Source organism: Zootermopsis nevadensis, unplaced genomic scaffold, assembly GCF_977971745.1.
Source record: "Zootermopsis nevadensis isolate Lab colony 2312 unplaced genomic scaffold, Znev_1.0 Znev_ptg000022l, whole genome shotgun sequence".
Classification (NCBI taxonomy): Eukaryota; Metazoa; Arthropoda; class Insecta; order Blattodea; family Termopsidae; genus Zootermopsis; species Zootermopsis nevadensis.
In genome coordinates, this window is record NW_028259154.1 from 8,176,354 (window position 1) to 8,200,507 (window position 24,154).

At 36.6% G+C, this 24,154-nt stretch overlaps 2 protein-coding genes across 7 annotated transcripts; one reads left to right on the plus strand and one right to left on the minus strand.

Moving 5' to 3' along the window:
* Rnmt (RNA guanine-7 methyltransferase) lies at positions 1-20,084 on the minus strand. 3 transcript variants are annotated; one of them, XM_022066818.2, is made up of 8 exons: positions 19,964-20,084; positions 16,133-16,343; positions 12,745-13,001; positions 11,238-11,419; positions 8,475-8,642; positions 7,560-7,671; positions 4,124-4,259; positions 1-1,431 (listed from the first exon to the last, which is right to left on the minus strand). In XM_022066818.2, exons 1-8 carry the CDS (start codon positions 20,003-20,005, stop codon positions 1,247-1,249), a joined length of 1,293 nt encoding a protein of 430 aa, XP_021922510.1. In that variant the 5' UTR covers positions 20,006-20,084; the 3' UTR covers positions 1-1,246. The 3 variants fall into 3 exon arrangements, with proteins under 3 accessions (XP_021922510.1, XP_087210168.1, XP_021922501.1); XM_087354042.1 differs by having other exon boundaries at positions 19,897-20,023; XM_022066809.2 differs by lacking the exon at positions 19,964-20,084 and adding an exon at positions 19,521-19,890.
* LOC110831151 (mitochondrial inner membrane scaffold 1) lies at positions 19,985-24,154 on the plus strand. Of its 4 annotated transcripts, none has more exons than XM_022066832.2 (5): positions 19,985-20,041; positions 20,539-20,702; positions 20,791-21,124; positions 21,871-22,016; positions 23,427-24,154. In XM_022066832.2, exons 1-5 carry the CDS (start codon positions 20,016-20,018, stop codon positions 23,675-23,677), a joined length of 921 nt encoding a protein of 306 aa, XP_021922524.1. In that variant the 5' UTR covers positions 19,985-20,015; the 3' UTR covers positions 23,678-24,154. The 4 variants fall into 4 exon arrangements, with proteins under 4 accessions (XP_021922524.1, XP_087210171.1, XP_087210172.1 ...); XM_087354045.1 differs by having other exon boundaries at positions 19,987-20,041; positions 20,773-21,124; XM_087354046.1 differs by lacking the exon at positions 19,985-20,041 and adding an exon at positions 20,151-20,408 and having other exon boundaries at positions 20,773-21,124.

Sequence of the window (24,154 nt, forward strand, 5' to 3'; positions counted from 1 at the left end):
TTTCATCAAACACATTTTATTCAGCATATTAAATAACTTCTTCCTGATATCAAGTAGCTCACCAGCATTCTACCTGAGCTCCATTCGTAATAGTCACATGCTGATAAAACCTGCACCAATTCTAAATGTCATTTATATTTGCAAACAAAACCTCATAATATCATTCTTGGTACTTATATTTGCACAATTTTTGTCAATGTTCTCCTAATATATTCATTATTAATGCACTTCTACCACAATATCACACAGGACAACTGTGTTTAACATTTTGGTGGCAGAGCCACCTACAGGCAGAATTATGTACCACAACTATTGTTGGCAGATACACCTACCAGCAGTTACTTTGTATAACCACATTCTCACTCAGCATAATGTTTTTATTGTACAGAGAAAGGAAATATGACACTACTGAAGTCTACAAATATTTTATTTGTATCACTAACCAGTAATAAATTAAAGAGTATCACTATTATAATAATCAACTTAAGAAAATTAAGTGAAACATATAATCTTTGTAGGAAATTGTCAAAAGTGTATAAAGGCATTACTGAATAAAGTTCAATGAGGCTACATCTTTTTTTCACAAGAGATAAATAAAACAAGGGGGAGGAAAAAGAAATTCCATTTAACACATTTAGTATTCAAAGTTTAACAGTATATTGGCAGTTATTTTAATATAATAAGGTATAGTTCAACTGAAAAATATTGGAATAAAAACTTAGTGAGACAACTACATGTATATGAGGAATGATCAGTTAAAAACTCAAAAGAAATACAGATGAGATTACAGACCAGAACCACATCAAGTGTCTGCCACTCTATCTTCCATCTTAACACTGTTTGTGGTGAAGTCTTTTCTCACTTATTTACACACAGTTTTTACCTCTAAGCTGCATCATTCACTTGAACACAGAAGAAAAGTTGGCTCATCATTCATCAGACTAAAGAAACATCATCTGCCAAGATCAACACATCAGTCATGTATGGCAGTTTGAAAATCCAATACTCTGAATTGCATGCTGTAAAAACAGTACCATACAGTCCAAACCACTAAAATTAAATTGGAAAGTTATGACATATTTGTAATATATCATAAAGCAGAACTGTAGTTCAGAGGCAGAAGGCAACTAAACTGTCAGTTACCCAGACAGTGGAAATATAAAGGGTGAAAATTAAAATACTGCATGTTGTGTTATGACTTGTGGCTTTCATGTCACTCAACACTTGGTATCTCAGTATTTTGTTTTCACAAATTCTCCCCATCACCTCCCACTGTTGGATCTGCAGATATGAGATGTTTTGACACACTGCTGTCACTGACATCCTCTGACACCTGCTTCTTGGTAGCTTCACGCCTGTCCCCACACTCAGATCTCTCTTCAGCACGGCGCCATGTCTTATCTTTTTGAAATGCAAACACCAAGTACAGAGCTGAAAAATAAAACTGATATATCACAACTAGCTGAGTGAACAACCTTGCACAAAACAGGTCTGTATCCAACATAAACAAGCAAGTCCTCTTTCTAGACCTGTTGGGGGGGCATCTATACAAGAAGATGTATGCTGTGTCCCCTATGACAAGTTTTGAACCATCCATCCAAAGGCACTACATCCCATCGGGCCTTGGCCTCCTCCCATGTGGGAGGTTTCCTAGTCTTTGAAGTGTGCATTTGTGAGTAGTAGTGAATGACAAGCTTACTGCCTCTGCAGAATTTATACTCAATCCTGATTAGTCTGCTAGAGCATCTAGTAGAGAATCAGGAGAGACTTGGGTGAGAAATGGCTGCTGTATTTTGCTTGCAAAACATCTCGTTCATGCTCATAAGGTTCTTTTATGTGCTGTAAACCTATGACATGGGACTGCAGGCTTTCCTTTTTGAACCATGAAGCTCATTATGAACATTATTTCACAGAAAGTAAAACATGGTCACTATACAAACATCAGAAATGGAAGCAACACTATGGCTTCAGTCTTGTATGTGTGTGTATAAACAACAACTTAACCCATTGCTGGGCATGGTGCTGTAGAATATTCACTCAAATTGCCATGCTGGCCTGAACACTCTCCATGACAAAATGCACTTTGATGCCATCCAGTGACAAGAAGATTTGAGTTCACTTGAATGTGGTTGCCGCTGTTACCTTTCAATACATTGTTCCTGCTTAGGATGCAGCAGTGAGGCAATAATTAATTAACAAACAATAACACTGACATCAATGTAAACTCATAGCATCTTTATTCTTGGTTTTGCTTAGCTCATCTCAGCTGTAATCTAAGTGTTGAGATCAAGGTCATGGCTTCAAGTTCTGAATCCTATTCTGGCACTTACAGTGAAAGAGAGGAAGAAGTTGAAACAGTGCAAGATAGGAAAATTATTCTGTCTTACACACACAACAAAAAAGTGACCTGCAATGGGACATGACTTTGAATATGAAGACCCAGATCCTTTCAAGAATGTACAAGGTCCATCTCATAATCTACCTGCTTGATATGATAAAAAAGACTGATCCTTTTTTGAGATGGCAGCATATGAAACAAACAGATCTGCTGCTTTCACATGAAGAAATTTGTATGTAAATGATTTCAAACGGGAAGAAACCATGTAGAAGAGATTGATGCTTATATTGGAATTTTGATATATATATATATCAGAATCCTTGATCTTCTACGTAACATAGGAGGAGTGGACCTCAGTGATCAGTTACATGAATACTATGAAGTGAGGTGTTCATCTAAAAAGTGGTGGAAATATGTGTTTCATTCTGTGAATAGTTTCATCTTATATTACATGACAAGCAAACCATCCCATGCTGCTCATAGCAATAGGCAGCTGACCTACCAGAAAAATTTAGTGCAGCAACTGATCAGAACTTACACATTGTGTAAGCGTACAGATAGGAAGAGAAGTTTGCAGATAGGAACAGTATCACTGCTTAGAAAAATTATGGGGCAGGCAAAGATTTGTGGATTGTGTATGCAAAGAAAAACATGGGCACCTTCAGGATGTGGCAAACAAACATAATACAAGTGCAAACAATATGACCTTCCACTGTGCAGCTTAGGATGATTTTTGGATTATCATAAGGAAATAGGTGATGAGGTTCAAACATAATGCACAACTTGGGGGTAAATGCCAAAACATAATCCTCAGAGTCTTGTAAGCAAGCTGACAAAGTTTTATGTTGATATAAATTGTTAATTCCAAAATATGTAAGATTTTCGAAATGTGTGTGCATTTTACACAGCGATAATATAAGAGTTAAAAGGCCACTTAAAAATGCGGTCCTACAGGCTCAGGAAAGAGCATGATGAATGGGGACAAAATAAGGTTAAATTCTGTAAAACTGCAGACCTAATATAAAAAACACAGGCAGCAGATGAGATTTCAGGCACCATGAAGTCTGGTTGAAGTTTCAAATGATGGCAGCCCAACAATAGTATCTGAACGGCAAGCAGTTACAAAGAATCACTCAATCTAAAATGGAATATAGATATCTATTTGAATTAATATTTTTATTATTGCAAAATAATGCAGAACAAGAATACGTGTATGTTCAAATTTGACTGGGTTCAGCAAAAGACTTATTTTGCCACCATTTCATCACCAATTGCAAGCATATGGAGCACTAACCCTTTACACAAAAATACAACATATATGTTCTTACATTGGCACACTCTTTGAAATTCAAGCTTTTTCCTCTTCATAAGTGTTTTATGACTTTTTATGAAGTTGTTCAATTAGGAATCATCTTCATCTTTCACAACTTGTCCACACAAGCAGTCATGTGCAGGGTTTTTGCAAAACTATACAAACCAAGTAACAATGTGACAACTGTCATCAGAATTTGTTGGCTTTCATTTACCGTTTATGTGCATCATTGTTCAATAAAGTATGGATTGGTGAAGTGGTGCCTGATTTTCAGATGGTGTGATAGTACCCCACTTCATTTAAAACAGATGCAGTAAATGACCCAAAAACAAACTGGAAGCTGCTATTTATCCACTGAACATGCTAAATAAAGCAATAAAAAGCTAGAAAAAGCCTTCTCTGTTACTACATGAATAAACAATCTGAGAAAATATGCATGCACTAAATACAGCAACAGAACTACTGGTACTTACATGCTGCCTCCCACTCAGATTTAGACAAAGTTCCAACTTTCCGATGTCCTGTGGATTTCTGCATGTACTGCTGCACATGTTCATAATCATCTGGAACATGTCCTAGCAATGGTGCTTCATGGAAGGGAGGGTATGTCTGCAAAACAAGAGGAAAAAAGCCTTATACAAAAAGTGCTTATAATAGCATAAATGTAAACAGAAAAGCAATGATGATGAGGTCTTCTCATCTCCCTTAAGTTACTTATGGAAGATTCAAGCTGTAGACACTGTGACAGCATTTAAAAATACCTTGTAGAAGTATATTTAAAAATAATATTTCACTTTTACATATTTTAGAAACTACTAAACAGAATTCATAAAACTTACAAATGATGTTGGGAATAATCAGAAATGTAATTCATTATAATTATGTTTGTTGTTATATAACAAGCAAAACTATCATCAGATTCAGAATTTACAGGATCTATCTCACTACCAATGTTACTTTCACACATTACTTCATTACTAGATTGTTTCAAAACATCCAATCTAACACATTTCTGGACAGTGTGATGTACGAGGCAGTGCCATATTGAATTCCACCAAGAAGCTGATTTGAAGGTCATAAAAGATCCTGTATACCTCTTATATGAGACTTCATACTTGACCAGTGGAAGCTACAATATTTTGAGGGCTAATGCTAGCCAGTTCAATTTTACTACAACAGCACAGCAATTACAATTTTTCTGAGGCTGCATTTAGCAAGTGAGTACTCAAGGTATTACCAACTGAAACATTCAAACACTGCAAGATCATATATGGGCTCACAGCTTGAACAGTTAAAATATGTGATTAAATTATTATTATGTTGCCCTTGGTGGTCTAGTGGTAGTGTGCTTGACACGGGACCTAAGGTTTGCAGGTTCAAACCCTGCCGAGGTCAATGAATTTTTAAGGGCGATAAAAATGTGTAACACAACTTCCTTCAGAGGGAAAATAAAGCTACCGGTCCCATGCCATATTTTTACAGCAAGTAAAAGAACCTTATGAGCATGATCGATACGTTTCGTAAGCAAAATTCAGCTGCCATTTCTCACCCATATATTTCGTAGAGGCCTTGCAGTGGGCTGATCACTCATCCAAGAAGTCCCTACCAAATGTCTAAAAATAAATCACAAACCTCCACAAGGAGGCCCCTATGCTCCATGTAGTACAGAAAAGGATACAAGAAGTTATTACCTTATAACACGGGTATGCTCATGAAACACAGTGAACTCACACCAAGTTGTTAAATCTTCTGAACTATAAAAAAGGATGTGTGTAGCTGGAGCCCAAGATCTCATTGGCATTTGTTTGGCTGACGAAGTGATGGAATCCATTTCTGAGACTGAAGCACCCATTAAGCAGATTCTATGTCCAGTGATCCTGTTTCTTAAACTGAGTACCAGTCCCCAGGACAAACTCTTTTGTATTAGTATACCCATGTAAAGTGCACAAAAGTAAACTTTGTAACTTGTACCCAAACAAGACATAATTAAAACGTTTTTAATGCATCAAGTAATGGTCCTTTCTTCTTCCCTTTTCTCACCCAGCAATAGAAAATGAATCACTTCTGAGCAGAGGGCAGCCACAAAATAGGACCTTGTCTACCTCCAATATCAAAGCGGTTATGAAGATTATGGTCAGTAAAGAGCACATTCTTCAGCTAAATGTGGACTCAGAACCATGGTTTTGCAAATATGACTTCATGGTTTTATGCGAGGTTACACATGGGAAAAGCAAGCACAAAAGTCCACACTTGTTCCAAACAATTGCAAATTCCTACAATATTTAGCATGGAACCTCACCATAGAAAGCTAGGGGCATGAGATAGGATACCAATTAACTCCAAGAGTAGTCCTTGGGAAGTAACAGTCATTCACCTGGCCAAGAAAACTGCCACTTTCTATGACCTCAAAGCTTCATTGCCATATTGTATGTTACTGGTACCAATCCTGTGCCACATGAATACTGTTAGGGCGGTATCGCACTAGGATGCCATGGCAGCGACACCAACAGCAATGCCATGGTGCCCAGCTGCCAGAAAAATACGCCAGACAAGCTGCCAGCTTTTCGACGCCAGTCGAGCGAACAGCAGTTTCAAGATGGATGTTGAAGAGGTAATAGCAGTAATTGCGTAGTGCGGCGTAGGAAACAAAAGTTAAAAAAGAAACAGAAAACCTTTGGCAATAAAAATTGTGAAGACTTGCTGTGTCCTGCACAATTTTGTACTTTCAAGAGAGGGTTATAAGTATGATGATACTCTACAAGTAACAGGCTTTCAAAGTGACATGGAAATGGGCAGAGATTTGTCTAGAGGGGGAAAGTCAGCACTTACTATTCGTGACGAATTTGCAAATTATTTTGTCAATGATAATCCTTTGCCATGGCAGGATAGGATGATAAATTGACATGGCAAAATATAATTTTAAATCACTATGTAACTCTTTTTCATATATTATGTTTATGCAGTGTAACAACAAATAATGCTGTACTTTCCAATTTGGTAACCCGACTTTCTAGTTTTTGAACAACATTGAGCATATTAGCTTTATATCATGGTAAGAGACAAGATCGCGAACCACAACACTTTTTTTAAATTTGCATTAAAGGCGCGTCTCCCTGAACAAATAGCAATTAAGAAGTGGAACAGCGATCATTACTTAATAATAAACTTATTAATGCACTTCAGATTGAAAATGCAGATAGGAGTTATTTCTGTACATACAACTTTTGCAATCGTGAACAGAATTACATTCTTATTATATTATTATTTTTCATTATTACATACACTGTTAAAGTGGTGACATATAGATTGTTAAACAAAAAGAACAAAAAAACTTACAAATCAAGTTGCCATATTGGAAAGCAGCCCCACAAATAAAGCCATAGAAACACTTCTTACCTATTTTTTTCTTTTCTATTGTAGATAAATCTCCTCCTCCAAATATTCCCACAAGTTCTTCCCAGTTTCTTTTTTTCAAGTCCCGGTTTGCGTATTCAATAGCAGATGAATCCCATACTGATGGTCAGGAATGAATTTCAATTATCAATCTTTCGGTGTCGAAATTGTCCATGTTTGAAAGAAATAGAAATACACACAAGCACATCGCACGGACGTCAATGGACTGGCCTCAGACTGTCGTGTGATGTTGATTTGGCCTTGGCCGTGGCAACGATGCCAGTAGCATTAGCACTTGGCATCTTGGTTGGCAGCAATGCCAAGTTGGAAGCGCTGCCAGATGGATGCCAGGTGCTATATATGACTACTAAATTAATACACTGAGTTTGGCCGAGATGCTGGCAGCTGTGCCATGGCCTCCCGTAGGCATCCTAGTGCGATACCGCCCTAAACCAAATGTACTGTTTTCTCAAGACCCGAAATTCATACTAAAAATGTGAAAATAAAGAGCAGTACCTCAAGAGCTTGCATCTTCCCCAGGAGTGACCGTCCCTCTTCCTTTACTTTCTGATAATAGTCACCAAAATGCTCCTTGGCTATTAGCTGGAGTCCATACTTCTCTGCCAACCTTAAACAAGCAGATGGGAATAAATCACATTCTGGACTAAGAGAGATAAGTTTATAAGAAATGAATATATCAGTAACAATTCTGTTGTGCTCATTCTGTTCTTTCTTCTAGATATTCAATTTATCAATGTTAACTCTTGATATACTTTTATGAGAAATGTAAAACAGATATGCAAGAACCTCAACATGTATAATTTAATAAAAATCACTCCAACAGTACTTGAGTTATGATATGACACAAGGTATGAATTACTATGGCATCTTGAAAACCATTACAATTTACAGAAAAGTGTTACTGGACACAGAATGTGCATTTTATTTTGCTATACAGCTTTTGATCAATCACTTTTCACCAATAAATACTAAGCACATTACATGCAAGATGCACATGATGAACATGAATGACAAACTGGAAAGAGATGGAAGGTAGAGAATAATCAGTTTATTCATTAAACGGCTTTAAGATAGTTTAACAAGTAGCATATACAGGGCTGTCTGTAAAAAAGAAAATTAGATTAAACAACATTTTTGTAGTGACATTTTCTTATACTTTCATGAAAAAATCTTCTGGAATTAGGTAATGACATTTATTCCACTATAGTTGTACTGTCATAACAAGGTCATCAGACCCTTATTAGTGAAAAAAGCACAATGCATGATGATGAAGTTGGTCTTAAAGTGGGGCAGACTTAAGTGAGAGTGGAACAACCACTTCCTATTTAACGACAGTATCCTCCCTATGATTACGTCAGAGATTGCTCAAAGATGAAGCAAGACAACATTCAGCAATAAGTATCCACTTACTTGACAAGCGTAGGAAAGTGCACTAGAAACTCTGGGCAATCCACCACCCCCTCCAAGTGGAAGTTGTACTTTGCTCCAAAGAGAGGCAATGGTGGTTTCATGTCACACTGGAATTCCACTTTATAAATTTCATTTCCAAAAGTACCACCTGTGTTCTGTTGCCTGTTCCTGAGGACAAAAATAAACATATAAATAAAATGATGCTAAGTATTTCAGTCTTAATATAACCAGAAATGTTAAAGATTCAGAGTCTTAATTCTTTTCAGTTCAATACTGAAATGGACTTGACAATGTATCTCATTCTACTGAGTTCAACATATGGGCAGCCCTGGCACTCAGTAATGCTTCGATTTCTGCTTCTATATGAAGACTCTTGACCTCTGCCTCTTAGCACTTGTTCATGAGCAAGTTGCATTTTAGTTGCAGTTAATTCAATTCAAACAATGCAATCCTGAGTCAAACATTTTTGCAAAACAAATTTGGAAAACACACCAAACACAATTTGGATCAGTTAACACTTTGTATGCTGAATATTTATAAGCTCTTCTAATGCCCTATGTTTAGTTTTTTTGCTACTTTAGGTATTTTTGTATTACTGTATTGCAATGTCAGTATCTTACTCTTGTCTTGGCTTATGATTGTAAATATAATTGAGACAGCTTGTAGATGTTTCTTTCACTGTCATCACTGTATTGCTATAAACATTATAGATAAACTGCTGTTAAGTTTGGACATGGCATTTGGCTTTGCATACACAGCTGCAGTATGTGACAATGTAACACACTACATTTTAAATTACTGAACACTCAAGGTCATGGGTTTTCTTACAGCAATACAGCTTTAACACTGTCACTATTTATGTCTGCCACATTTACCACTGCCAACTGACAAGTTACTTTGGTAATCTGAACAGTCTGAGCTGAATATTCACATGATTAGGAAATCTGCATGTCAAATGCTTCTATAAGAGAGCTTAGCACTGATGGCATGGAAATGGGTACATTTCTATATACGAGGTGCTACCTAAAAGTTCGGGGAATTTGAATTCCACGCGCGAACCAGTTGTGGAATGGCCTGCCGCCGCTAGATGGGGCGAACAGTTCCCTTTGTGAATTAGTGTGCCAACAGCCGTGAAGGCAAGAGGCCACATTCTTGAGTCTCGTGCATTTTTGTAACGTTGTGTTGTAGTGGTTTGACGATTTTTTAAACCTGCATAAATGGCAGAGTTTAAGGAGCAAAGAACCTGCATCAAATTTTGCTTTAAGCTTAAAAAAACTGCTGTAGAAACCCACCGCATGCTTGTGGAAGCATTTGGTGAGAATGCTATGACTCAAAGTAAAACTTTTTTGTGGTACAAATACTTTATGGGTGGATGAACGTCTGTCGACAAAGATGAGCGTTTAGGACGACCATTGACAAATACAACTCCGGAAAACATCGTAAATTTGCCCTCCCTGGTCAAACTGTCAACAAGAAGTTCTATTGTGAAGTTTTGAAGTGGCTACGGCAGAGCATTAGGTGCAAACGTCCGGAAAAGTGGGAGAACAACAACTGGGTTCTCCACCACGACAATGCGCCCGCCCACACATCGCTCGTTGTTCGGCAGTTTTTGGCTTCCAAAAACACGACAGTGATTCCCTACCCACTCTATTTGCCTGACCTCGCCCCCTGCGACCTGTTCCCCAAAATAAAATTTTGATTGACAGGCCGTCGTTTTGATACAATTGTGGAGATCCAGGTAGAATCGCAGGAGGTGCTTAAAACACTCACACTTGAAGACTTCCAGGGATGCATGGAATCATGGAAAAAATGCTGGGATCGTTGTAACCATGCCCAAGGGGACTACTTCGAAGGAGACGGTGAAAACTAGGAGTTATGATATGCAATTTTGTATGGGCGAATTCCCTGAACTTTTGGGTAGCACCCCATATATGTGTAGTATTCAGTGTTAAAGGATGAGTGACGTATTGGTTGATGAGTATAAATGCTGGATAATACAAGGATCAGTATGAAAATTCACATATTCTGAATTATAAAAAATGGTATGGTCTTAAAATTTGGGTTTATAGAGTTCTAAACATATATGAAGAAAAATTGAGCCCTCCATATAAGAATACGTCACCCTTGGTGGACTAGTGGTAGCATGCTCGCCACTGGACCCAAGGTTCGCGGGTTCAATCCCAGCCAAGGTCAACAACTTCCTTCGGGGGGGAAGTAAAGCCAGCGGTTCCATGTTGTAGATTTACGGCATGTAAAAGAACCTTGCGAGCATGACACAAGATGTTTTGTAAGCAAAAATTCAGCGACCATTTCTCACCCAAGTCTCTCCTGATTTACTGCTTCACTGCTAGATGGCTCTGGCAGTCAAATCAGGAGTGAGTAGAATTTGTGCAGAGTCAGTGGGCTAATCACTCACTACTCTTAATGCACACTTTAAAGACTATGAAACCTCCGAAAGGAGGCTCTATGCTCCACTTAGGAGTTACAGGAACTAACTATCTATCTATCTATATAAGAATACATGAGGTTGATGGTAAAATCATATAAATCTAGATGTAACTGTCTTAGAGCATGTCTCATCACTACACAAATACGAATGCAGTTCAAAATATGTTGTACAGGCATTTATCATGTTTACACCAAAACCTTAAATTGGATCAGTGATTCTCAGGTTAAAAGTCTACATTATACTTAGCAGTTCTTTCTCATTTGGGATTACTTATGGTATGAGATTTAAAGTACTTTCGTTCAATATGTACTCACATAATTTCATAGGCATCAGGAATAGTCCCAATAAAATAACCACCCGGACGCAAACACTCTGCAGCATTGCGTACCATGTTCTCTGCTTGTGGCAGGCTCTCAAAACAGTAGTGGAATGAGAATTGGCAACTCACAAGATCAAGTTCCATGGATGGATCTTTGTACCTCTCCCGAAGTCGTACCTGGGAGTAAAAAACACCATCAGTCAAGTAAGTCAATATAATATTATATACAATACAGATGTTATGAAAACTCATTTTCAACTCCTCAAATTTACATTTTCATTTTCATGAAATTTGAATTGTGCAGAACAGTATGACAAACTTCCTGCATATCACCGCCATTCACAACATTCCAGATTATTTCTATGTGATTTTAAAATTACTTCGATTCTTCTGATGTTAAAAAAAGTAGTAGATTTAGTAAACATGATTAGGCCATAAAATGTATTTTCTGTTTTGTTCAATACTCATGAGATCATTTTTAATAAAAACTTGTAGGTTTTACCTAGATTCATATTTAACGTCATATACAACTCTTCCGTAGAATTAGCTCGTTTTGGAGAAAGTTTTATTACTAGTTCATGCAAAGCAGAAAGTAATCTTTGGTGTATGGTGGAAAGACTTTAAGCAAAATGTAATATCCATTGACATAAGTCTTTCTTATTGAGCACCAACGACATGACCAATACAAACTAAAACTTTTTTTTGACAACTGTTAGTGTGAACAATACATTTAACTCACTCCGAAGTCCATTGGAATTCACTGTGACAATATTCCCTGCATTCTGACACATTGGATACATAATTGGCAGGTTACAAATAAAACTTGCATGATATACAAAAATGTACGGGAAAGGTAAGTCCCTTAACCACCTTTAGCACAAACCTCATCCAAATGACATTTAAATATTAAATTCCAACAAACCCCCTCCCCAAAAAAGTTCCATTACATATAATAATAACAACAATAGGTAAACATTGTTTAAGTAAACAATATTCTAATATTCATAGATTTTGCTGGTAAAATGCAGAGCTTTTAATGTTACAGCAGGTGGTACATTGAAACATAGTCAGGCTTTAAAGGATTAATTATTTATGATGCCCACCATAGTTGGTCAGTTTGCTAAAATGTTCAGTCAGTAAAGATGCACTTGTTATAAACAACTCTCAACATATTAATCAAATCAAACTGCCTCTCTAAATTTAACCTTAAAATGAGCTAAATTTTCATAGCAAAATTTCCTTCACATAAAATGCAGTGACTATACTGTCACGACTCAGTTCCCACAGCCTAGCCTGTTATAAAAGGGTGTACCATGTTAAGTTGTAACTGACATTAAGCAAGGGCCTTCATATTGTGCATTCAACTGCATCCACAACCACTATTTACATACATAAGTTTTCTGAGGAATAAAAATAAGAGCCATCAGTATTTCCAACAGATTAGAAAGCAACCTGAAATTCTAGAATATGAAAAGCAGCTTACTAACAAAACAAGCACCAACCTTGGTACAATCAGCAGAAATGAATTCTGCTGTGAAGACAGGAGCAAAACCTCGTTCATTCTTGCTCCTATTCTGCAAGTCATTGTAACGGACCTGACACTGCTCAACTGAAACTTCTGCGATATCAGCACACACTAAGTGGGTGATGTTTCCCCTCCGCCACTTGAGCAAATCACCTCCTTTCCCACAGCACATGTCAAGTACTCGCATTGGTGCACCACGAGGTTTGCCTTGCCATGATTTGCTAAGGTACTCATCTGCAATTTCATTTTTATAAAATTTTTAAAATTGACTTTCACGAGAAATAACAATAAGTGTGACACTAATTCAAGTTGCAGATAATTAAGATTTATACCTTCAGGATTTAGGTATATTTTCCAAGGGGTATATATTGTTTGTATGGATATTCAAATTTGTTGCAGTGATTACTGCACTTCAATGAAGGTGTTATGTATAAACAAGAATAATGATCACATAATTTATTGGAACATGAGGATAGAAATATAGCCTTGGGATATTAGGACAAGTTTCCCCACTGTAATACAACACTTGAATTCCATGGTAATTCAAATGTGGTTGTCAACTGATTTATCAGGTGTGTAGTTAAATCCTTGAAACATGTGGAACATAGGGGATCCAAGGAAGATGATATGAACAAAAATAAAATTCAGGAATAAAGCATTGGATGGGAGAGGGAGGGGAAAATTTTAAATAATTGAGTTAAATAAATCTTTGATGTACATACATAAATATTTGTTCATGTTTCATTATAATCCAAGACATGTAAAAATGTGTATTTGCTTACATTCTCTGGTTATATGTACTTCAGTTCATCTACAGTGTGAGAATGTGGACTGGATTCATCTGGTTCAGGGTAAGGTCCAGAGCCAGGCTCTTGTGAATACGGCAGTGGTCACTTGGGGAATTTCTTGACAAGCTGAGTGGTTACTAGTTTCTCAAAAAATCCTCTGCTTAATCACGTTTTTCTACTTACATTGTAACATGATTCATCAGCGTGTTTGCAACACTGCTGGAGATGTGAAGTTTGGGTAAAGCAAGGACGGTGAGGATGGTGTAGACAGAAGGTTTTGGAAAAGTGGGGTAAATAAGGGGGGGGGGGGAAGCAGAATAAAATTTCTGCAACCTTCCCACAACTCTAATAACTAACTAACTAACTAGATGGCTTACCGAATCCGAAGGTTCATCACTGAATTAACCAAAGCCCTCCACCGGACCCTGTCCTGGGCCAACACAAAATCCAGTCTCCTTCAACTCCTATCTCCTATAGATCCCGCCTGACATTATCCTCCCATCTACGTTTAGGACTCCCCAGCGGTCTCTTCCCCTCAGGCTTCCCAACCAATACCCGGTGCACACCTCTTGTCCCACCCATCTCATTCTTCTCGACTTAATCACCCTGACAATACTGGGGAAGTACGGATGTTTAAGCTCATCATTATGCAGTTTTCTCCATGCCCCATCGTCTTCTCAACACCTTATTCTCAAACACCTGCAAGCTGTGTTCCTCCCTCTGAGTGAGAGACCGTGTTTTGCACCCATATAAAACAACAGGCAAAATTATTGTTTTGTATACTTTAATTTTCAGGTTCTTAGAAATCAGATGGGAAGATAAAATATTTTGAACTGAGAAGTAGCAAGCATTTCCGGAATTTAGTCTCCGCCTAACTCCTCATGAGTATCATTTTGATTTGTTACTGTTGTTCCCAAATATTTGAACTTTGTAACACCTTCAAAGGATTAATTAACCACCCTAAGATAATTCTGCCCGCCTATCTGCTGACGATGAGATACTAACATGTACTTAGTTTTTTCTGAATTTACTTCTAGCCCCACCTGTCTACTAGCCTCTAGTAAAACTCCTACAACTCTAATATTTGTCATATGTGCTGTGTGCACTGATGAATGATAGATGGTCAAATTATAAAGTGTTACAATATGTTATACCATACTTTTAGCAAACTTCCTCCCTTACTCCCTTTTGTTGTACTTCATGACTGTGATATTGAATGTAATGACTGAGTGGTTAGTACTCCTGCTTTGTATTTGAAAAGTACTGTGTTAAAATCTCAGCCCAGAGACTGGCTACTCTGACTGATAATTTACATGGTTTTCGTCAATCCCTCCAGGAAAATAAAATGACATGACATGACAGTACCTTACATTAGGCCACAACTACTTTCCAATTCATTATTCACATTATACACCATTTGATGTTATACAGTCTAAGTAACAAAGAGTGCTGTTAAATGGATCACATATAAAATAAACAAATCATGTCCATGAGTGTGTCTGCCCCTTGCTATAAACCAAATTATAGATTTATTGGCATGGAAATCAAGCCACTGGACTACCCTACCATAAGTTTTAATTCTCTACCATCCACAACACCAGCATAGTGGTTTGCAAACTTCAGATGTGAACAGTGACATTTTTTGTACACCTGAAAACAGCATGTCAAACATGTGAAATTTGTATTTGGTTTCATATTTACTGGTAATTAACATACCTGCAAATTTTGTACACAGCATTTTTCCTGCATATTAATAAGCACAAGTAGGGACAGCACGTTAAACTCTGGGGCTATGCCTAACAAATGCGGTCAACTATTCTATGAAATAAGTTTACGTAACTGTATTGTGTTTCTAGGTACTTTATAAATATGATGTACTGTTCAGACTTGCTTACTAGGATCTATGTGTTGCATCTACACAGAACCAGACCCCTTATCTGGAAAAACTGGAACTAAGAACTTTTCAGATTATGGAATTTCGGTTCTTCACATGTAAATTATTTAGCATATTTCCACAGATCAATCACAATTTGCTTGTTGTGAGAAACACAAAAAGCTCTAAAATTTGGGATGGTACCTATCATCTTCATCATCTAAAGAATGTGTAAAAGCCAATAACTAATGCCATCCACTGACTAAACAGTGAAAACAAGCAGGCTGCCTTCTAGTACTGATAAGAAGACAGATGAGAATGTCACCAATACACATGGTGAATAAAAGAACAGTGGAGTATCAATTTTAAACATGAGAAACTGTCACTGTAATAACAACGGGGGGGGGGGGGGGGGGGGGGGGGTTTAAGTCCTTCTGGACTTTGGGATGCTTGATATGATACTGTATGTATATGCATGTTATCTGTTTACTGGACATTAAGCACAGAAATAAATAACTTAAAAACTACCTTTACTCCAAGACCAGATGGGATAACTATGGTCATTTGAACAATCATTAATGTATAATTTCTGCAATCCCTGCATACAGAGATAAGTGTTTAAAGGGAAGTAAGCTGATATGTTCTTCCCGCAAGGTACTTATTAATATAAGATTAGTCTTTAAAATACATAATGATATACTAACTAATCATCATGCTTTTGATCCAGTTGTTGAAATTTCTCAGGTAGAAAATACGACTCTTGCAGCGCTCTGCAAGCCCCCTCTCTTCTAAAGTATTATAATGTGTAGCCACCACAGAGCCATGACCTTGGGATTCCTCATGTCTTGCTCTTGTGGACAGGTCTGATGGCACAGAAGTATTATTTGGTCCTTCCCCTGTCTTACCAACTGAATCCTGAAGAAATAAAACACATCTCAAACTTCTTCCAGCCGCTATCTAATCCTGTGAATGTGATGAAATATGGTGACATTGTGAAATAATTTGCTTCTCAATGAAATACATTTTACATGTTTAAAGAGACTATAATAAAAGCAGAAATGGATAATTCAGTTTATGCAATATTATGAAAAGGGAGTTACAGTGACTGAATGCCCCATTGTGTGATAAATTCCCTTTAACTGCATTGTTTGCCAAACCAAATATCCAATGCAGCTCACCTGAATGCCAGTTAAACAAAAACTATAATCCAACACAAATACGTAAGTTCTGCAACAGCAAAACTTATTGCACTCACTGTACAGGATTAAACAACTGAACAGTATCATACTTACCTTGAATTTCTTTAAGACATACAACTTTATATAACTGTTACTATAGATCCTTTGCAGTAACAGTTCACAGTACTCTGGAGGTTAGATGACTTATGATATCCTCCCCCAACACCTACATAGCTTTGTGATAAAGGAGATTTCAGGTTCTTGCAGGAACAAGCAGGAAGATGACTATCTTCTGGCACATTGTGCTGTGTAATATCATATAAATGGAGATGATGGAGGCAATAAACCTCTGAAACATCAGCTGATTTCTACAAGTCTACATGATGCAACATCCAAAAGCAGTCTGCATTGTGCTAAAGTGCTAAGGCAAAGGGTAACTTGCATTTACACTTGTAATTCTACTGTGGAATACTGAGAAGAAAGTGAGATCTGTTCTTGACCAATGGAGGAGCAGACAAGGAAGAAAGCAGCCAGAAAGTCTAACAGAAAGTTCAGTCAGTCCAGTATATTCTGGTTCAAAACATAATGTGCTAAATCACTGACATGTCTTTAAGAAGGTGCATAAAGTTTACTTTTACATAACTGTCTGTAGTCCATTAGATATAAGAATTAACTTAGTTGACCTCTGGTATACTTGTCTTTGTGGTGGTGGTAATTAGTGATAGATGACTTACAATTATAATTATTTACACCAATCTATGTTCCTCCTTCAGAGTGAGAGACCATGTTTTGCACACATACAAAACAACAGGGAAAATTATTACGAAAAACTTCAAAAGACAGAAACCTTAAGAATTAACACAGTGATGAAGTTAAAACATGCTGACCATCACACAAGCAACATTAATAACTGTGTATGTACAATCTCACATTGCGATATTCACAAATACACTCGGACTTATCCAGATGGTAGCACACACAATCAGATAGATCATGTTTTGGTAGATAATAGAAGGCAGACAAGTATAACTGATGTGAGGTCATTCAGAGGAGCAGATTGTGACACTGACCATTATCTGGTAGTGGCAAAAGTTAAAGACAGGCTTTCAATAAGTAGATGAATTAAGCAAAATTTTGACACACAGAGATTTGATTTGAAAAAATTACATGATGGAAATGCTTGCTACTGTTCAGTTCAAAATATTCTGTCTTCCTGTCTGATTTCTAAAAACCTGAAGATTAAAATATACAAAACAATAATTTTGCCTGTTGTTTTGTATGGGTGTATAACATGGTCACTCACTGTGAGGGACAAACATAGATTGCAGGTGTTTGAGAATAGGATGTTGAGGAGGACATCTAAGCCTAGGATAGAAGACAATGGGGTATGGAGAATATTGCATAATGATGAGCTTAAAAATTTGTACTCCCCTAATATTGTCAGGATGCTTAAGTCAAGAAGAATGAGATGGTTAGTGCATGTGGCACGCATGAATGGGGAAAGAGGTGTGCACCAGGTATTGGTTAGGAAGCCTGCGGGGAAGAGACTGCTGGGCAGATCTAGACATAGATGGAAGAAAAATATCAAGCAGGATCTATGGGGAGATAGGAGTTGAAGGCGATTGGATTTTGTTGGCCCAGGACAGGGACTGGCAGAGGGTTAATTCAGTGATGACCCTTCAGGTTCCATAAGCCATCCAGTTAGCTAATTAGATAATATCTAGGATCTGATAAGTTCATCATGGATACTGAACTTATTTACAAAGCTGAAATAGCAAGTGATAACTACCAGTTAGATGAATGACAACAGTTTTAAGAAATGGGGTAAAGAAATGTTACTATCCAACTCGCCAGAGAAATCAGTGGCAATTTTTGATAATGAACCTTACCACAATAGAAAAGTGGACAAACCTCCAAATAAATAAGCCATGAGTCATGGATGATTTCATGGCTTCAAACACATGGTATCAGATTTGATGACTCCATGAGAAAATATGAACTGTATCTGTTAAAAGACATTAATAAACCCAGAGAAATGCTACAAAATTGACAAGACTCTGCACAGATATTGTCACATGGCTCTCAGACCGCCTCCATACAACTGTAATCGCAACCCAATTGAATTGGCATGGTTTAAAGTAACAATGTATATCAGAGATCACAATATATGTGGAGCCTACCTCATTTGCATGAAATGACTGAGGCTGGATATGTTCAGATACTGAACAGAATTGGAACCACACCAAAAAACTGGAAGAATACAATAATTGATTTCTGGTGTGACAGATAACATTATGACAACCAATCCTAACAATGATGATGATTCTTCTTTTGTGGATTGAGCCTATGTCATTTAAAGAGTCAAACTCTGGTTTCTCTGATTACGAGTGTATATACCCCTTTGATGAACAGCCAAACGAGTAATGTAAGTAGATCTTTTATAACAACATAAAATACTATGGATGTACTGAAAATGTGAATGGAAATTAAATCAACAAATTCTAGACTCTTATCCCTTCAACAGGAAATAGTAGTCTGACAGCAACCAGCAAGCCAGGCCTAAATTCCTTAGTAAGCATCTGTAATTTACATTTACTATTTTAAACTAATTTATTCATTGTGAAACGTTTTAACATTTTGATTATTTATGTGTACCACTGTAATGACATACCTATATAAACTTCTTAACACCCGAAAAACAGAATATTATTAGGTGAAAGTGCATAACAGGTTGTGACTGCCTACAATGTTGTAACTGATAATGTTAGGTTAGTTTACATCAGTCTAGCAACAAGTGCAGAGCTGTTACAGTAATGTGATATTCTCACATATTCTTCTGAACTATTATCTGAATCACCATCTACAGTACTACACAGCAAATGCCCCCCAAAAGTTTCGCTTCTACGAAGCTTACCTCATGCGCTCCTGTGTTATCTCCTATTGTCCCAGCCTTATCTGCAACGGGGGCATCATTCCTTACACTAAATGAATCGCATTCAACTTTCGACCCAGACATGATAGTTCTTGCACAAATGAGTTGTTCAAACCATTCGATAAATTAACACAAACAATAAGCACATATCGGAACAAAATTTGACACCCACATTACAGTTTGTTGTGCCAAAACTGCTTACTGCTATCTCTCAATACATTTACATGCTTCATGACCAGTCCAAAATAATTTTGGTTTTCAACAGTATTGTTAATTACGTGTTTAATTCTGAATCACAATAATTACATACATTAACTATAAATATTAACGGCATGCCTATAAAACACGGATAACCTACGCTATAAACGCTACTTCCAATGCTACCAATTCCCACGAATCAAATAAGACAGACAAATGAACTTTACCCCATTCATCGCGCTGTGCAACAACTGGACACTGGACGCCATTGCACATTGAATGCGGAGCGCGTTCAATATTACTTGGTAAAACCATGAGCAGTGGCTCGAAATTGCTTATACATTGGCTATTTTCATTCAGGTCCCACATTAATATCATGCATTTTCTCTTTGTATTATTACGCGTTCAAGTCGAATGCGCAGAATCTATTTCTACATAAACAAATCCACGGAGAGAATATTTTGTATGCGTGCTGTATACAATACGGGGAAATTAAATTTAGAACAGAGCCGCACAATAAAACATCAGAGAAAGGAAGCATAGGTTAAGATTGGACAAGCACAAAATAGTAGAACTGAGTGTCCTCGTTGTTGATTACAATAGACATTGTCTTTGCTGAAGAAGTTGTATTAATTTGTGTAATTGAAATTTGAATAAGCTACTTGCGATCAGGTAGAAATAAACCTGTATTTTAATATGTTTCCTGCAAGATTAATTCCAATAAGTTAGGGTCTTAATTGTGATGACTCTTATGATGTAGGCATATTTAGTATACAAAGTGAATTGCAGTTACGATGTTTAGCTCCACAGTTCAGTACCAGTGTGTTGGAACAAAGTGTATTTTGTTAATGACACGTATCAAACAACCAAGCAGCTTCAGATCATCGTTGTGTTATGCATCCCATGTAGTAAATAATAAATTACTACCGGCAGACCGGTCAACCCAAAGTAATTATACCAACAAAGGTAAATTTATGGGCATCATTTGATTATTTATGTTTATCACATTATCTTTTACTTTCATTTGACAGTAAAGCATTTTATTTCGTTACAGGTGGTTTAACAACGTATCAACAAAGACGAAAGTGTCAGCATTTAGAATGTGTAACATTGCTGATGAAGTTTATTAATTTTCCAGCAGTATCATGTCATGGGTATCAGTCATTGTCGTTGCTTAGGACTTCCATATTTACTCGAAATGTTTCCACAAAAGGGAACAAGCAGCCTGAACAAAGTAAGGTGGAAGAACCTAGTATTTCAAAACCAGAGAAGCTGTCTTTACTGCAAAGGTTTAAACAGATGTATCGTGATTACTGGTATGTGTTGGTGCCTGTACATCTGATTACATCCCTCGGATGGTTTGGAGGTTTCTACTATCTTGCAAAGAGGTATGAAACTAGGGAAGCTAAATAGATTAGGAAAGAGGAAACAATAGAAATTAAGCACAAGGTTTACACTAAAATGTACTTGTCAACACAAAATATTGTATACATGAGTGCTACAGAAGTTGAGTCAGAACTTCATTGGGAAACATGCTCCCATCACAGCTTTGCTGATTGTCATCTACCCTTTGAACATTGGCTTCTTCCAGTGATATACCAAATTGAGGAGCATTTATGTATTCCAACAATGTGCATTATGGATGCTACTTAATTTAGATCACTTCCATAAAGCCTTCTCTGATGTTTATGCCTTGTTACTAGAATCTGAAATATTGAAGTAATCAACATTAAACATTTTTTATCATTTGTGAAATTTAATATCTTTGTTTCTTTGTTATGAATGTAATTTCTCTTATGATTTAAGAAGTACAGTTTCTTTGTTTATAAACTTATTTATTAAGCTACATAATGCCCACTTGTCTTATGAAGCATGTCAGCATGCACATTACTGTTGAATTCTTATTATAATCATCTTAAAGAAATACCAGAAAGGGGGTAGTTAGGTATACAGTGAAATGACAATGTATCCATGCAGGGTTCACACATTTTTCCAGTTCAGTGAGGGGCAGCTGTAAAAGAGCTGAGAACAGAGGTTTTTTACGATGAAAGAAATGTAAAAGAGGTTTTTCCCAAAGAGTAGATTGTGCACTTGTGGTTGAGGTATATCTGATGCTGAATATGTTTCTTTACAGCGGAGTTGATGTTATTGCCCTGCTTGAGAGTATGAGTATCAGTGAGAAGGTAATCAATCCTCTCCGGGATTCAAGTGCTGGTTACATCGCCCTATCTTATGCTCTTTACAAAATTGCCACTCCAATCCGCTACACAGTCACTTTAGGTACATTATATATTTTGTTCATTATTATTTAGGAATGTCTTTACAATATGATGATCAGTTACTGTTCTTTTCACACACCATAGTCCAATGTTTTGCTTAGTTACACTAGTTACCAACAGATATTTGTAGTAGTAGTAGGAAACATAAAGCAAATATAGAACATATTTATATATTTCTCCAATAGATGTGAATTCAGTAATGGTTTGCATTGAGTTGTGTGAACTATTTGCATTATGTTACATCTAGTAAGCATAAATAAGATATGAATTTTGCAAGGCAATTGACATTGAATAATATGAGGGTGCATGTAAAGTTTCAAATATACAGTGTATTCTAAAGTTATTTTATTACACAGACTGAATTATAACAAGGAAATATGTTCTGTTAAAAGGTTTCCAGCATAATATGGAGTATAGGTTAAACTTGTTTGAAGCTGTCTTACATTCCGCTGAGTCAGCTTGAATCTTAGCAGTATATAGAATTCTGAAAGGCAGTTTTAATTGTGAGTGGATGGAAGGACCTATAGAGCACTTATTATCCATTCAAAAGCTAACATCTCCCTATAAGTTTTGAAACCAGACTTATAAAAGCTGCATTTTGGGTTACCACTGCTGTTATCACACTTTTTTTGCTATATTGTCTAAGAAAGCAAACAACCTTTTGTTTCATTGTGTTGTTTCCAGTCTGTGAATGTTGGTAATATTTAGATGTGAATATGTTAAGTTATTGTTCACTGCGGAATGTGTTTAAAGGTTTCAAGGATATCTTCTTTTCGAAAAAAGCACTTACAAGGTGCCCATATAGACTAGCTCAGTAGCATTGTGTTTAAGAGCTCTCTAATCTGACACCAACAGGACAAAGAAATTCATATTTATTTGCATGGATTACAACAGCAATATGTAAATGTAAAGCACTTCTGCCATGTTATTACTGACTAGGAAATTAAAAATTGCAAGGTTAGGGTGGCCTCATAGGTTTATAGAAGTTTTGTGAAAAGCATTCAGCTGGTTGAGAAGTTGAAAGGTGGATATATACAGACAGTATGGTGATTAAATAAGCCTAATTTATTTTCTCAAGAAATGAAAATAGGCTGAAGTGTGTATTTTCTGTAGAAGGTATGAAATGTGTAAATTGCCTTATGAAATCTATATTTATCTGTTGTAGTAATAACTGATGCAGAAATTAACGAACTGAAATGTCACTAGATTGCATAATTAATGCTTAATTTCTCATCACTTTATTGTGAAAGTTCAAACATTTAAAGGAACACAGACATTGTAAGTTTTTTCAGAATGTCTGTAATATGAAAACTGGTAGTATCTAAAGAGAATATTCCCATGATTATACTCACCTATTGTCTCAAACCATTAGCATCAGTATATTAACCATTAAATATGATTGTCTGTATAGGTGGCACCACTGTATCAATCAATTATCTAAAGAAGTGGGGCTACATCAAACCAATTCCTCCTCGTGAGAAGCTGAAGAAAATGTATCATGAGAAGAAGGCAACTCTTATGCGTGACACAACGGAAGAACTCAAACTGCAGCAGGAAAAGCTGAAAATAACACATGAAAATGTGATGAGAGGATGCAGAGAACATGCTGGAAAACCTGAAAAATTAGAATCTGAATGCAAGGCAAAAAAGCAGGCGGAATAGTATATGGCAGTGAAATGACTGTTGTTAACATATTGCTTGCAATGAAGGATTTGAGTTTTAGAGACTCTTATTGTCTGGAATGAAATGCTGAAGACTGTTCACTGATAGTGTCATATACCCTAGCTCTACTATAAAGCTCTAACTGAAACAGTGTTCTTAACATTTAAGTTGGATTAATAGATATTTAAAAGGTCCTCCGCTGTAACTTTAATATTTGGTCATTTATATTCATTTTTGGTGTTGACTTTTTCACATGCATTTTATTAGTTTTTATTAAATCACTTTTTCACATGCATTTTATTAGTTTTTATTAAATCAGTGGAATCAACAGAATAGGCATAAAATTCTTTTTTCTTTTCCACACATTTGTATTTGTGTATTTGAGAGCTTGATATTATTAGTTAAATTGCAGATAGCATTTATTTAGTACCTACTGTCCACATCTGATTAAATGGTGTCTGCACTCCTTGGTAGTGA

Coding starts and splice junctions, on each gene's coding strand:
- Rnmt (XM_022066809.2), bottom strand. CDS start 19,622: ATGTCTGGGTCGAAAGTTGAATGCGATTCATTTAGTGTAAGGAATGAT. Junction 8,643..11,237: donor CCTGATGCCTATGAAATTAT/GTGAGTACATAT, acceptor TTTTGTCCTCAG/GAACAGGCAACAGAACACAG. Junction 1,432..4,123: donor ATCTGAGTGGGAGGCAGCAT/GTAAGTACCAGT, acceptor TTTATTTTTCAG/CTCTGTACTTGGTGTTTGCA.
- LOC110831151 (XM_087354045.1), top strand. CDS start 20,016: ATGCGGAGCGCGTTCAATATTACTTG. Junction 20,042..20,538: donor AGCGCGTTCAATATTACTTG/GTAAAACCATGA, acceptor TACGATGTTTAG/CTCCACAGTTCAGTACCAGT. Junction 21,125..21,870: donor TTCTACTATCTTGCAAAGAG/GTATGAAACTAG, acceptor GTTTCTTTACAG/CGGAGTTGATGTTATTGCCC.